This window comes from Pholis gunnellus, assembly GCF_910591455.1.
Source record: "Pholis gunnellus genome assembly, chromosome: 15".
Taxonomy (NCBI): domain Eukaryota; kingdom Metazoa; phylum Chordata; class Actinopteri; order Perciformes; family Pholidae; genus Pholis; species Pholis gunnellus.
Window position 1 is genome coordinate 14,553,907 of NC_136542.1, and position 16,632 is coordinate 14,570,538.

At 44.2% G+C, this 16,632-nt stretch overlaps 1 protein-coding gene across 5 annotated transcripts in view; it reads right to left on the bottom strand.

Annotated features, from left to right (window-relative positions):
• arid1b (AT-rich interactive domain 1B) overlaps positions 1-16,632 on the bottom strand; it is a 161,784-nt gene that overhangs the window by 101,132 nt on the left and 44,020 nt on the right. For all 5 annotated transcript variants that reach the window (XM_079174873.1, XM_079174872.1, XM_079174871.1 and 2 more), the window contains exon 4: positions 4,458-4,562. In XM_079174873.1, the coding sequence (XP_079030999.1) occupies positions 4,458-4,562 (105 nt within the window). The remainder of the gene's footprint in view (positions 1-4,457; positions 4,563-16,632) is intronic.

The following is a 16,632-nucleotide window of genomic DNA, read 5'->3' on the forward strand; positions in this document are numbered from 1 at the left end:
GTTTAGGACTGGCATTGACCAGGAGCATTCCCCTATACCTCAGAGTGTGAAACTGGCTTCAGATTAGCTGTCCTATTCTCAGAGCAATGTGTTCATAGCAGTGGCAGGGAGCCGCTGTGGCCTTCAGTGCTGCTGTCTGTTCTAAGAATAGGGTCCGGAGAACATCTCGTCTCCCTGCCTTCCCTGCCTCCCTCTCTCCCCCACCTGCCCTCCTTTTCTCTCTCCACATGCCGCAAAAATATATATATTTGAAGTTGACATACAAGAATATAAGCAGAAATTATATTCCTACATGGAATTTGCACTTGGTGTGAGGGCTTATGCATTTTGTCAGTATAATTTGAGCGGACTCTTGAAATATATGCTGATGGATTTGCATCTACAGTATGTAATCTTCTTCTATTTTGAAACCATATGTCCAAACCAATATAAGAGACATATTTTTCTTTCCACGAGTCCCTCCGAGTTTTTCCTCCCCCACACTTCACCTCCTTCCCTCTCTCTGCCCCATCACTCTGTTCCTTCCCTGTTCATCTCCCTTGCATTTCTTTGCTTTCTTGACTCCCTATGCCTCCCTTTCTCCCCCCCCCCCGTGTGCACTAATGTGGAGGCTGAATCTAACCCTGCTGGATGACATTACTCTGCGCTGCCTGCTGGCCTGCCTGCCTGCCTGGGGACTCTAAAATAAAACACAACAGTGGGGAGAGCCAGAGTGAGAGCACATACTGTATAGGCAGCCTGACTGACATGCTCTGATAGAGCACACACACACACACACACACACACACACACACACACACACACACACACACTTGCTGTGTGAAAGCGGCTCACAGAGGACAGAATGTGTATCAAAGTGTGTGATGCGTGTGTGTTTGTGAGCAAAGAGTGTGGTTGTAGTGAGAGAGAGAGAGCGAGGGGAGGGGAGGGGGAGCAGGCCTCTCCAGCTGTGCCCTGTCAATCATTCATGACCTAACACTTGGAATAACAGAGGAGGGCAAGGTGGACAGGAATGAGAGGGAAGAGGCACCGGGGGGGGGGGAGAGATAGCGTTTCTAATTTTTTCCTTTTTGTCTGATAGAAAATAAGTCAAGGAGGGGCAAATGAGCACTGAAAGACATACACAAATATTTTTTCCTCTATGTGTGTCTGTGTGTGTGTGTGTGTGTGTGTGTGTGTGTGCTAGTGTGAATAACATGTCGCTGGCGGAACCCCATAGCCTGAATTCAACATCCCTCACCCTGAACAAGTGACAAAAAGATAACCACGTTTCACTTCACCGCTTCACGCCCTCTCTCTCTCTCTCTCTCTCTCTCTCTCTTACTCATTGTCTTTCTCATCTTGCTCTTCACCACCAAACCCCCCTTCTCCCCCCCCCCCCCCCCCCCCCCCAGCTCTCTCTCTCTCTCTCTCTCTGTCTTTCCACATGGCTGGCCATCCTCTCCCATGTCCCAGAGGATGGGAGGCTGTGCGGCAGCTTGGCAGGCTGTCAGGGGAGCACCGGAGAGCAGGGAACATGTAGTGACTGGAACGGGGTTGGGGGGGGGATGGGGGGGGGGGGGCGGTCAGTGGGTATAACAAGTCCTGGCTCTTCATCTCACTGTGGCACTGGAAGAACTGGCTCTGCTTAGCGATGTTAGGCAAAAAATGCAAAGGGGAGAGGGCGCGACAAAGAGGTAAACACAGAGCTCTCACTCTTCCTCTATTTTCATGCACCACAAAAGTCGCCGCCACACAGCGCAGGACACAACAAGGAAGCACACGACATGTCTGCCTGAGACAATCGTGTTGTCCAGCTCTGTGACCAACATGACGCGTCACCTTTTATTAGCCTGTGATTGCCACGCCTGCTGTGGGGAAATGGGGGTAATTTCAGAATTGACAACTCGACAAAGAGAATCATCATTCTTTCAACTTTCTGCGCAACTGAAACAGTGATGCCTGATGTTTCTTAAGGGACAAGTGAACGGATACATGAAGTACAAACCCCCCAAAAACTGTGGGTTTCACCTTTAGCTAACATTTACATTTCTGTATTTTTTCTACTCTCGCTGGAGGAAATATATGGGGGCGACTAGAGACTTTTCTCAAAAGTTTCACCATCGAGGGGTTCATCTTCTCAATAGATGATCTTTGCTCTGGCTCCTGACTTCACTATTGTGTGGAACTGGACGAACAGGCTCAGCTAGAACAGAGCAAGTCCGACAAGGCTGAAAATACTATGAGAGGAAAACTGTCGTGGTAATGCTAACCTTCTGCTGGAAGTCAGGCGGTGAATACCAGGTCAGTTTAAAACAAAAAAGCTGCTGGAAAACATTAAAGTAACTGACAACAAGAGGCATGTGAAAAACAACAAAGCTGTAAAAATGAGAGGTCACTCATCCATTAGCACGGAGAACCGCTGTTACAGAAAAGCAAGAGAATTCAATTATAATGCCATACTTGAACACAATATGAGCCAAAGCTACACGGAAATGTAGATAGACGGTCAACACTGACAGCACTGCTAATGCTCCACTAGCATTAGTTAGAAGTACTGATGGTGATTCTATATTAACAGCAGCCTTAAAGATACAGATACTGTACAATAATATGGAATACAAGCCATGCTCTATCTCCAATACATTACATTTTAAAAGACCCGTGGGGCACTGTGACTTGCATTTGTGATAAGTTACTAAAGCACTTTTTTCCCTTTGGTCTCCCTTCAAAACTCCCGCCACATCACACAGCCGACTCGTCCCAAAACAACAACATGACACTTTGCCGACCCGCGCTCCCTCCCTCCTGACAGAGAGAAAGGGGAGAAAAAAAAAAGATGACAGCAGCTTTAGATCTGACATCAAACGCCGGCAAGAGAGTGAGAAAGAGAGAGAGGGGAGAGAAAAAAAAATGGTTACATCTCTGCAGTGACAGCTTGCTGGAAGAGCCTGGCAAACGCCGAGCAATTTATCTCCCCCCCTCTCTCTCTCTCTCTCTCTCGCTCTCTCTCCTCCTCTATCTATCCATCTCCCCCTCTCTCTGTGTCTCTCTCTCTCATCAAAACTTGCCGCCGATTAGGATCTCGGCCGAGCCATGCGCTTTGGATGGGGGTGTGCAAAAACACACGGAGAGCCCAAGGGGTAAAATGCCAGGATTAAAGTGGTGAGGGAACATGGGGCGATATCGGCTGTGGTTCAAATAGATCGGCCCCCGCGACTGCGGCGGCTCCTCGCCTCGTCTTGCTCTCTTGCTCCGGATTCACACACTGATACATCAAGGCCATTTCTCATTATAGCACGAGGGTGAACCAAAAAAAAAAAGAGAAGCTTTCATGATGCTACTTTAGAGGGAAAGACAGAGAGGAAAAGGGAAGGAGTAAAGAGTGTGGGAGAATGAAAATGAAAGAAAAAAAAAAGATAAAGCAGATGACATACTACTAGTATGTAATGGAGGAAAAAACTGAGAAAGAGAGAAAAAAACGAGTGTGTGACTGCGTGCGCGAATGAGAAAGAGAAGAAGGAATCACTTGGAAAACTGACAGATAAATCAGCCGCTGATTTGAATCAAAGCAGACTCGACCGTCAGTGTGCGTTACACGGCCATTGAACAGAGACTTTTAAAAGTAGTCGATGGAAAACAGTATAGCTTAATTTGAGTTTGTACACTAAATATTAGTCCTCCTTGCAGTTCATTCCTGCACTCCTGAGGCAGTTCCAAAGTCTCTGGTAAATTAAACGGCACACACCTCAAGCAGTGCCAATATTTGCGACCATTTGCAAATGTCTATTTATTCTATTCTTGAAAGTGCTGAGGAGCTGTGAGGGGAGAAATGATAGAGAGTAAAAAAACGATTAGTTTAGCCAAAAAAAAAACTGGAGCAGCCCACATGTCTCTCTCTCTCCCCTCACAGATCGGCCTGGCCTCACCATTTCTTCTCAATTACTCCTCCAGTCAACCTGCTTAACGATTTTTAGCTCGCCCCAAAAAGCCAAAGGCGTGTGGGTTTGGATGCGTGACTGCGTGCATTAGCAAGAAACTCTTGTGTCCGTGCATATGCTTTTTCTGTATGTGTGGGGGCGTGTGTGTGTGTGTGTGTGTGTGTGAGTAAGTGCATGACGCTGAGAACACTGGCTGGAGCATGTGGCCTTTTTCGCCTCCGGCATGGACGCCAGTCAAAACACAGACATAAACTCTGACATGAGCAGTCAAATCCATGTCTCCCGTGGGACATGAGACAAAGAGGCGTGTCACAGGGTGAGTGGAGGCCTCTTGATTGGACAGAGACGCTTACAACTGAATGTTAGGGAAACCACAGGAAGTGGAGGAGGACACAGACGCGAATGTGTCTTTGAGGCTTGATGGTGTGTTTTGGCATCTACTAAAACAAAAGGAACCTCTAATTCTCTCACATGCAGAAACTTTACCCTAATGTGTAACTCTGTGACACTGGTGGGCAGAACTGTCAAGTCACTCACCGGCAGACTGGACGGGCGGTCTTGGGAGACGCCATCCTCATTGTTGGCCTTCCCAGAGTTCCCTGGGGCCGGACCCCTGGTGGCGTACGTCTCCTGCTGCGCCTCCTTGATAGAAAAAACGGATATAGAGAGAGAATCACAGAGTCATTTATGTCTATGATCAATAAATTAAAATGATGTATTTTACAGTATATTGCCATTTTTTTCAAGTTCTGAAGGGGATTACAAATTAGGATATTAAAAATACTGTATATCATGCGTTTTGGCAGTTATGAGGGTTGAAGAAAAGACAATTACACCATATAATGCAGTTAACAGTGCTCTAGGTAGTTTTGTCATTAAAGTGTCCTCTGTCTATCAACACGCTAAGAATAATAAGCTCGTGGTTTCACTGACTCCAGGTCATATTTTCCAGAAGTCTTTGATATATAAATTTGAAGGATTCTTGCTACAAAAAAAAGGTGCATTTATGCATATGTGCATGAAAAACAAAATGCGTCAAGAGAATTTATTTTCATTCTTCCTTGGGGTTGAAATCATTACTCACTTCCTGCTCAACACTTGTGATGTCATGGTATTCAAAACACGCTTAATTCATGATGGAAATTGTCTACATGTGTGTGACAGAGATTGAGAGAAGGAGTTGGACTGTTGAGGGTGTCTCAGGTTTAATGGGCTGTAATAAAGACTCCCAGTCAGATCAAGTCACAACACAAAGAGGCACACAGCGAAAAGAAATACTGACTCTGATACAGTACATGCGGACTGAAAAACACACCCATCCGCACCCCGTACCCGGCTATTCATTTCAACCAAATCCCGGCCTAACCACCAACTAATCCCAGAAAAAAACACACACACGCGCATACAAACACACACCGATACACACACACACTCGGTTCTATTGTTCAATCTAAGTCATTTTCTTTCCCTCTGTAATCACAAGCCTATCTAGTGTAAACCAATTTTCTCCCCATTGTCGGAGGTGTTGCCCTCTCCCTCTCTCTGTATCTCTCCCTCCTTCCCTCTCCCTCCTCTTTTCATTCACCGCGGAGGTCGTTCCTCCATCATGTTAAGCGTCGGCAGCACAATGGCAACTTGTTAAGGAGCTCTGTGTGGAAGGATTAGTGATAACTGATCGGCGAGACGAGGCGAGAGATCACACACACACACACACACACACACGAGTGCTTGAACACACAACCAGACACAACATGCTGTACGTACACGAACAGCCACACAGTACACACACACACACACACACACACACACACATATACAGTTTGTGTTCAAGTTTTTACTTTCAAAATCCATCTTTTCCCCACAGTTTGATTTCTTATCTGTTGTGTGATTATACTGTAGTAGGTGGGCAATATCCCTGTCAGCTAGGTGATATAATTTTATTGCTGAAGATTATCCTTCACAGCAAGAGATGTATCATGTGGAATGGATCTATTATCAGAGCATTAAATGTGTCGGAATTTGAGCTTCCAGGGTGAATGACACCAATTTGGCACTTTTGTACATTCTTTATGAAATCTGATTGTACGGTTTCATACACACTCTTTACACTAGCTTTAAAGTTACTGTACACACATTTGCATGCTGCATTAGCAGCCGTGCACACACAGAGAGACCAAGAGTTAATGTATTCATTCATCCATTATTAAGAACAGGCAATTTAATGACCTTAAATGCCCTGGAGTAGTCCCTTCAAATCCACATTTCAATTATTAGCCAATTAAATTACTGAAGCACCAATACTAAAAATATAGAAAATGTTAAATACCCTAATGTGTCCTGTCAATTATTCTATCTATGTAGGAATGTAGTGGACACTTACTCAAAATACATTCTTAGCATAAAGTGAACACTCAACTCTTGCATTGGCAGTGTCACAATGTACTGTGCAGCCATGCCCCCTTTGTGCAGCTCTCATAATCTGGTCCTGAAGCCTCGTTGTGTAGCGCAAGGTCCCTGAATATGTTCCAACCGTTTATCTCTCTCACACATTTCAAGATCGATCATTCTCGTTCGGTGGAACCTCAATTAATTTAGGATAAACCATAATTATGATTCCAGCTTTCTCAGCTAATAGATGGAGAACCAAAAGGCACGTCAGCAACATTTCAAATCCATGTTTTTGGTTGACACAGGGATCAAAACACAAAGTAGAGGGTTAAGGCAGATTTGAGATGACGTTCTTGAGTACAAATTGTACTAGTGCAACTATATATAAGTATAAATAAATGTACATATATATAAAAAATTAATATATAGTTATATATAAATAAATACATATACAGTATATATATATAACTATATATTAAATGTTTTTATATATATATATATATTCCTTATTTCTACTTGCTGATATTATGTGTCTGTGCTTTGTACGACTGAATTGTCTTGTTGTAATTTTGCATACATGTGACTTATTTTCAGGCTCCTCTTGTAGAAGAGGTCTTATTTTCCATTAGACTTTCTGAATAAATGAAGTTTAACTAACTACATTTTCAATTTTATTTAAATAACAATCAGTGAAAATGGTCAGCCAAATAAATGAACATCCAACCATAATAACCCCAAACCCTAAAAACCTGCAACATCTTCCTAACCACGTCTAAAAGCCAGATGTGGTTCAATCCCTTGATCACATATCATCCCAGAGGTGGGTGGGTGCAGAGACGAACGAACAGAGGTGCTATCTTAAAAACAAAGTTTATTAGTTTCCTCCTCGGGGCCCTGGGCAAGCCCAGTGTTTAAAATGCCCCCCCCCCCCCAGGGAAACCAGACTTCGACACAAATACACCTCCGCAGGTAAATAAAGGCCCGGGGAAGAAGGGACGAGGGGTGTGAGGAGGAGGAGGAGGACAAGAAATGGAGGTGAGGAGGTGTGCGGTGGCTTTCTGATAGGTGGACAAGTGTGTACATGTGCTCGGTTCAGTTCAGATGAAAATGCACACATGGACAGACAGTTACTCACACAGTGAAATGAGAAGAGTGGCTGCTGACCCAAGTCCAATATTTACTCAGGCATATGAAGCTGTAGTGTGTGTGTGTGTGTGTGTGTGTGTGTGTGTGTGTGTGTACTCGAGGGGATTTCCGTTTTAAGTGGGTCAAAGTGAGGTTAGCCTCGTACTACTGTTTACACTCACGTTCTTACATCATCACTGTCAACTGTAATATGGACAGAGAGGGTGAGAGGGATGGAAACAGAGACTGGGAGGAGGGAGGGCAGATGGTGACAGAGAAGTACAGAAGGTGAGACGCAGAAAAAGATAGAGAAGGAGAAAAGGGAGGGAGGGAGGGAGGGAGAGAGAGAGCGAGAGGGGAGCTGAAGAGAGAGAAAACAACTAGAAAAAAAACTAGAAAAAGCGAGCGCAGGAGAACATCAGAGGCAAATGAAGGAGTGCTGCGAGTGCATCCTTTCATTTGAGTTTTTTCCAGTCCATTGTCTCAAAATCCCATTTCCCAGCTAATTTAGAAGCTTCTAAAATACACTCGACTCCATACCTTAAGCCTTAGGCCACAGCTAATCCTATCTTCACACACACACACACACACACACACATATGCGCACACACAGAGACACGCTCATTCATCCTCCGTGCTTTTCAAAAGACTTCTTCTTGGCATAGTGGAAACGAATGAAGGATATTGAAGGCAAGCGTTTGAAGTACATGAGGGAATGCAGGAATCAAACTGTGAGTTAAATGCTATTAGACAGCTGTGTGGAGAGGCAGTGTAATATTAGATTTGATTGAATAGATGACTGCTGAATGTGGTGTAATATATAGAGCCGGAGAGGCTTTATGCGGACGCAAATCAATATCGCAGCACCATGTTAATCCCAGCCACTCAGGGACGGGAGTCGGTCGGTAAGTGAGAAGCGTTCGGAAAGCAGGAACGTGCCGCGGTTGCGCGCGATTGTCTGGAATATGAGACTTTACAAAGTAGTCGGACCGGTTTGTAATGTAATCTTTCACACCGATATCAGTGTGATGCTAGGCTTTGGTGAAGAGAAAGAGAAGAGGTGAAAGGTGAAGTTGTGCCATGGAACAATACTTCCTGGAGCTATCATTTTTATTCGAGGCCACAACAGCTGCACCAAACAGCAATTCCAAACGTGACATGCAACCAATTTGACACTCCCTTTCTCTTTTGGCTCACAGCTAATTTAAAAATGTTGTACTGAGCCTTTTTGGTTGGTTGCACTTTTCTACCTCTATATTCCACCACGGAGCAAGGTGAAAGAAATGTTGCCCCGCTGTGCTTGTATGAGTTTGATTGCCTCGGAAAAACAAGCAAGGAAACTGTCATGACAGCAAGCGAGCGCATTTGATGCCACCACTTGACACAAGAGAAAGCAGCAGGAGGGAGCAAAAATCCACCGCCACGTTAAGCAGATTTTGGCTGACGTCTGTCTCGATCTCCTTTTTTTTTTTTTTAAGCAGCAAAAAAAAGAAAAAAACAGATGATATGGGTTAGTTCAAACTATACTTCAGCATTATTTTTGAAAATAACGTGCTTGCTTTTTAATCCTTTTTTCCTACCGCCCTTGTCTGCTCTGGGCTATATTGCTTTTATAAACTTTGTGTGCGGATGTCGCTGTTTTCGTCACACACTCGTTCTCGCTTTGTCGTAGGGGTCAGCTGCATCTCTCAACGTCTTCTGCTCACATCCTCTGTTCTTTTCTTTGATGGCTGTGCTGTTCTTACCTCTTGTCCTTATTGCATATATTTTTTTTTTTTTTTTTTGCTCCTACCTTCCCTCAACATCCGCTCTCTCCTCTCAGTCTTAAATGCTCCCTCACTCTGCATCACCCCACCTCCCTCCCTCTCTGTCCATCCGCTCTACTCATTAATCTCTTGCTTTCTCCACGCCTCTCACATCTCTCGCACTCCTTCCCCGTCTCTCTTTTTTTTTTATACATCACTCTTCTTCTTTACTTACCATCCCTCCTCCGTTTCTCCATCTCCATCCCTTTCTCCACCCACACCCCATCCCTCCCTCCCTGTCTCCAGCCGCTCTCCTCATGACTACCAAATTAATTAGTCACCCCCCTTTTTCCCCTGCACCTTGGCAGATGCACATCTCCACAAAATCTGACGCTAATGCCATTAATATTCATTAAAAATTAAGCTTAATTGCGTGTCTTTAGGAGAGAGGCCCATAACCCCCTCACCCCCCACCCCCTATACACACTGCCTAACCTTACACACACGCATGCACACACACACAGACACACAACATGAAACCCAGTGCATTTGACCACCATCCTCTGCCACATCACCCCAAGGACTCTTCAAGTCTCTAATGTCCATTGGGTGAGACCCTGAGACGCACATACACACTCTCTTTCTTACACACACCCGCTGAGATATACTGGGAAAAAACAAGGTCAAGTGATGGGAGGGTGAGACAGAGGTAAGAAGGGAGGAAGTGTTTCCTGCTGTCACTGAATGTCCTCATTTCTGTATTTGTGTGTATGGCCCGCTCACTACCGCTAATTACTGTTAAAGGCAGCTGCTAAAAAACGACCAACCTTAAAGTAGAAACACTTACAGACGTGTACAAAAAGCTGCTATGCATCAAGGAGAGGCGGTGGTGGTGGCGGTGGTGGTGCTTGGGGGAAGAGGGGGCGCATATCCATATTCAACACCCCGCGTTCACACACACACACACACACACACACACACACACACACACACACACACACACACACACACACACACACACACACACACACACACACACACACACACACACGCGTTGGTTCAGACTGGCAGATACGCACACACCAATCAGACTGACTGAACCATAATTAAGGCAACAATCAGCAGTGAGAGCGAGCTACACAGTGTTCTGAAAAATGTGACAAATCAACATTTGGTTATGATGTGCTTGTCTTTCATGTTTTCTTGACACTTACATCTTTTGATCCATTTCAGAGTATTTGGAAAACATTGCAGCTACATTCTGATTATGTCAGATTCGCAGTAAATATATTATAGGGCAGGCCTACTTTCGTCTCCGCCAAACTGCCTTTTAAAAGTGTGTCGGTTACACGCCATGTAAATCACGGCCATTTATTCCAGGGTACGGTCTATTATTATCATCAGGGGAAAGGTGGCCATTAGCATGGAAACAGCTACTATATGTGCATATGTGCATGCGACGAAGGCTGTGTGTGTACGCCTAGATATCTGTGACCTATGTCAGTGTGTGTGTGTGTGTGTGTGTGTGTGTCCAGCCTATCTTAATAGGTCCATTTGTAGCAGGACCTGTTCTAGTGCTGTGTCCTTCAGATTGGATTCTATCTCAGCAATCCCCCTGACCTTTAGCACAAAGAGACTACAAGAGAGGACCAGAGCTCCGACACGGGGCACACACACATAGAAGCACACTTTCACACAGTCTGTACACACACACACCCACCATCACACACACACACACACACACAACCAGCCACAAGCAAGCATCCACTCTTGCCCATATAAACAGAATTACACACAAAAAAACACATGCAGACACAGTAAGAAATGCACATGCAGAGACAAACACACTGGTGTGTGTGCAGGCCATGCCTTAGGGACGATGTCAGATGTAGCCAACAGTGTTAGCTGCAGATGCCGATGCCAGGGCTTTCATTCCCGTTCCTCTACACAGGCTAATCAAATAAAAGCCGATCTTTGTACCATCTTCACTTCACACACTCTTCGCAAGTCCCCGTCGCCACCACCCCCCCATCCGCCCATTCACTTCAATTGCTTTGGCACACAGTTAAAAAGGACATCCACCCAAACTGGTGAACACCCACATGACTTTTGCTGAAGCGCGGAAGAACAATAGCGGTGTGTTGGGGAGCTCGACGTTGACATTATTTTTTTTGTGTGTGTGTGTTTTCTCTCTTTCTCCCTCTGTCTGTGAAGTCGGTATCCAGGAACAAATGTAGCGGCATTTCCTAACAAATGGCAGCTAAATTAGGCCCCTAGGGTGCAGTGCCGCTAACTACCGGCCTCCTTTTTTCCTGAGCCATTATGATTGTCCTAACCGTTCCAAAAACACCTCTCGCGTTCTCGTTCATTTGCATTTGAATTGCAGCTCGGCTGTACAAAAACAAACATAAATCAAAAAAGGGAGAAAAAAAAAGAAGAAGAAGAAGAAGAAGAAGAAAAACAGTGGCGGATTCTAGTCGAGCAATTAGCGAGTGTCACTCAACGTGAAGGTAAAAAACACACTAAATTAAAATCGTTGTCTCAAACACACACACACACACTAAACCTAGCTGACATATACAGCATATATTTTTTTTCCTTCAATTTTAGCATTTCGTTTTTGCCTGAAAACTCATCAAGCTTAAGTGCTCGTCAGCGGCGGCCAATCGGAGTGTGGCAGGCCCAGGGTTGCCGTGGCGATACGCGGGGACATTTAGAGGACTCCGATAAACTCTGCCATTTAAAAGGTTATGACAATTAACGCGGCTCTCCGCAAATTACCACTGCCAGACCTTTACCCATGGACGTCTCTCTCTCCCTCTTATCACCCCGCACCCAGCCTCTCTCTCTCGCTCTCTCTCTCTCTCTCTCTCTCTCTCTCTCACACCATTAGCCCTCCATTTCTGCAGCCTGTCCTCCCTCCATCCCTCGCTCCCTCCCTCTTACAGCCAGCAGCACTTTTATTATCCTGTTAATTAACAGAGTTCTTCACTTAATATTCAAATGGTGACCAATTAATGACATTGAACTTTGGGCGCCCCACCCCCCCACCCACATGCTAAGCCCCCTCTACACACACACACACACACACAAACACACACACACACACACACACACACACACACACACACACAGACACACACCTTCCCCTCCACTCTCACCTCATCCTATTCACTCTCACTTAAAACATTCTCCTTCCTGCCTCTCATTTCCTCCGTCTTGTCCTCACTACTTCCCCTCCATCCCTCCACCTTGTCGCCAAGGTGCGCTCCCATTTCCGCGTGAGAGAGAGAAAGAGTGTGTGTGTGTGTGTGTGTGTGTGTGTGCATTGAGGGGCAGTCACGGTGATTGAGGCAGCAGAGCAAGTATACAGCGATGGGGTAATAATGCCAGGGGTGCAGGACATAGAAAGGCTCTACGGCCTTTTAATTAACCTGGTGTGATTAAAAGCGGGGCTGGTGGAGGGTGGGGGAAAGGGTCTGCTGCTTCAGCCGGTTGGGGGCAGAGGGGTGACAGGAAATAGGAAATGACACACTGGAAGTATTGTAAGTTAAAGGAGCCAGGTGACGTGATAGTATGTGAGCAACTATGGTTTACAGAGGTTTTTTCTTGAAAGAAAAAAAAATGACTTTGATAACAGGAGTTTACCAAAGAATCTTACACAAAGTCCATTCAGTAACATTTGTGGAGCTTTCAATTGGATCACATCAAGAAGGACCTTTAAAGTCAACATTGACAAGGAGTCTTTAAATTGCTCATTAAATCATACATTTGAACCCTTGCAATTTCATAACAACTTGGAAGATTTTATCTGCAAAGGAAATGTGTGTGATATGATCACAAGCTCTGGAACAGCCACTAAATGTAGCTTATAGTGAGATTGTTTTGTCAATATTAATTTCCTTTATGAGAAACACTTGATGTACAAATGTGCAGAACTGTTTATAAAATACACAATATATAATGTTGCATATTACGCTCAGGTTTCAAAGCAAAAGCAACTGTCTTTACAAAATAAAAGTAAAATTATATTTAAAGCTTGAACTGCCAAGCTAAAGGCCTTTACACACCGGGGACATGACAGAAAAATCAAAAAAATCAAAGCTATTCAAATCGGCAGCGATGTGAACTTGCGACAGCTGCAAAACAAAAAAACGCTTAGAATAGATCAAAAAGAGACCAACTACCGTGATACTATTGACACAGAGCAGCGTGTGGCAGTCTGTCTGAGGTAAACTGTGGGTCAACCGAAGCCTAAGCTACAGTTTGCTATTTGACTGAGTTTTTTTTCGGTTAAATACTTTTTTAAACTATTGTGTCTCGGGCTTTTATTGCCAAAGGTAAGAACAGAAGGAAAGGATCTGGTATGCTCTGCCTTTGTCAAAGTTGAAAGGAATAATAAAGTTTGCCTGTCTAGTAGCCTCCACGTTGTTGTACACTATAATGCACATTTTGAATATGTCCGGCCTGCCCAACGTGATTGGCTGATGCCTTGATTCACGGTGCGAAAGCTCAGAAAAATCCACCTTGTTCCAAAAAAAAAAAAGGCACTTTTATTTCCCACATAATATTCTGACAATATGACAATAATATATTGATGTGCGGAAAAGTTCCCCCTGGGTGTGTAAAGGCCTTAAGAGAGTTCACCCCGTCAGTTCACACCACATGGCGGACATGTGATGTTGTGCTCATGAGCATCACTAATCTAAACCAATGACCAACGTCCTTCCATGTAGGTCCCTGTAAAGAGAGCTTGTCTCCTCCAATCAGCTGAGAGCTCCTCTGTGCCACAGCACGGCTCCCCAGAGCCTACTCTTAGACAGGAAGAGGAAATAGTTAAGGCCAATAGAGGAAACGACCGGTGGGATCAGTTTCACAGAGGAGAGTGGATAGGAGGTTTTTACTACAGGGAGTAAATGTCACAGGGAATGACTTCCTTCTTCAAAGACTAGCAGTGAAATCACTACAACTCTACTATACACCAAACAGCACTCAGTGGCATATTCACCATACACTTTATGTTATACTACAACAAGGCAAGGCCATATTCTGTAACACATAATTACTCATAAATCTAACACACTGCTTCTTGGTGAAACATGAAATAGTGTGTACTCCACGGGAATAACTGATCAAAGCAAGTACCATGTTCTCACAACATTATGAGTCTGGCAGCTGGCCAATGTTGCATTTCACCGCCTTTCTGTCGATCCTGTCACACTCTAGTGTATACTACCCAATAAAGCAAACATGCCACAGAAAATAATCTCCAAATTCTTCAAATTACAACTCTCTCATTTCCGTTTTTATGAGGTAGAAAGTATTAGTAACAAGATATCACGATATCGTGCACTTCATCTGTTATGTGTCGAGTGCAATATGGCCGGTAAGCGTAAGAAAGGGCACTTATTTCCTCCTTTTTAAGCGTTTTGTCTCACGCTGTAATTGAAGCCAACAATCAGACCAAACACATTAGGGTCATGATATTTATAGAGTGTGTTAAAATATACTGCCAGAAAAGGGGCTTCATATATATATGGCCTTTAAATGTTTCCTTTCACAAAGCAGATTTTCTATCAGAATGTTAACAGTGGTGAGCCTTGATTCAAAAGCATTTGGTGGAAAGTGACATTTTAGTAAACACACCAGGTAGTGTATGAGGTCAAAAAGCCTTCTCAATCAATTAAGTATATGTCACAGTGTTTCTGGGGCCTCACAATCATCGATTTGAAAATATCTGATGTCTTCAAACACAAACAGACACGCACTTTAAAAGCACTTCTCCTCTGATGCGATATTACGTTTATATATTTTTTGGTATATGCCTTGATGTCTTAGAAATGTCTCTTAGCCTGCTCCTCTCCTCGCAATCAGATGAGGTCACAGCAGTGCAATAGACTCAAAGAAAGATGGCATTTTCACTTTGATTTGTTACAAAACCAGCTAATAGCGGTTGGTTGGAGAGCAAACTCTGTGTCAAAGGCAGCTGGAATGGTTCCATCAACTGGAGGATGTCCTCTGGCTGGGGTTAATGGGAGTGGAGTGGGGGGGAAAGGAACTGCGGAGAGCGCCGGAAGAACAAAATAAAGAACTTTTCAGCTTGGGTTTCTCAGAGTAATGCAGGGTCAAAAAACCGGGGTCAAAGCCACAATGGCATCCTAATCTGCCGTGCGCTTGCTATTGTGTGTGTGTGTGTGTGTATGTGTGTGTGTGTGTAATCTGTTCCGTGCGCCTCACATCATGTCTCATTTCAGCCCAGAATCACAGACAATCACAGCTCAGAAGCTCAGAATTCTTGCAGCACAAGACACATGCAGACACATTAAAGTAATATACATCGCTGAGTTAAAAGCACACCAAATACTAATACAATTTATTACAAATTGGCCAAATTCACTGTGTAAGTTTCATTTCCAAACATGTTTACTCTTTGATCCAAAATCAAAGACAGGGACCTAGCTTCTTTGGTATTTAAATGTTTTCTGGTATTTTCTGGTTTTCTATTCCTCCCTCACTCAATCGATGGACAATTAACTTTGTCTTAATGCCACCGCACAGGCTTGTTGTTGTTATGTGTAGAATGTCATTTTTAATGATCAATATTGTGCATAATCAGCAATTACCTGAAAATAGACTGAAACAGAGTGAGTGCTTGGACCTGGATATTGCATTTGTTTCACACGGTGGAATTGGTATAGCTGTGTTGCAAAGTACACGGATATATATGCCAAAAACCCAACCTCTGTCTCAGGGAATCTAGCCGACTACCAACCATTCATTTATATTCACACACAGTCTGTGTCTACCCGGTTTCAGTTGAATTGGGCTGCTAGTTGGAAAGATAGTCCTTTGACTGTACATGTGCATTAATGGCTGGGTTTCTTGTTAAAGCTCACTTCCCATACTAAAAGCTAAAATGTAAAGATGTTATGTAGATGTGAAAGTATGGGGGCTGGGAGCCTATTAGTCGAGAAAGACTGGATTTAGTTGGTCTACAGTTTGATTGTGAGCAGACAGGAACCAGTGCCTGTACATTGCCTGCTGTGTCGCTGGGACATAAAATGCTATACATCTCTAACACATAGGAAGGATTTCTTGATTAAAGGTAAAGACAGCAGGATGCCGAAGGTATCGTGGCTTTTATGCAGCGCTAACAACCATGTGTGCCGATTGAAACATTTTCCCCTCAAAGTAGCATTTATGCTTAACAATGAAAAACAAAAGGGAATCCAGCGCCGTGGTCACCACAGCAGTTGGCATGGCAACCAATACGGGACCTATCAGCACAGGTGAAATGAGGCTTTGGCCAATCAGAGCGCCCGGGAAGAACTACCTGGTGTGTAAATGTCAGCGAGGGTCAATTGCCGCCACATCATCAGCGATGATGAAAACACACCATTACTGTCACAAAATGTCAACGTGGCCATGGATCTCAGCCTTCCCTAGTTAGAATG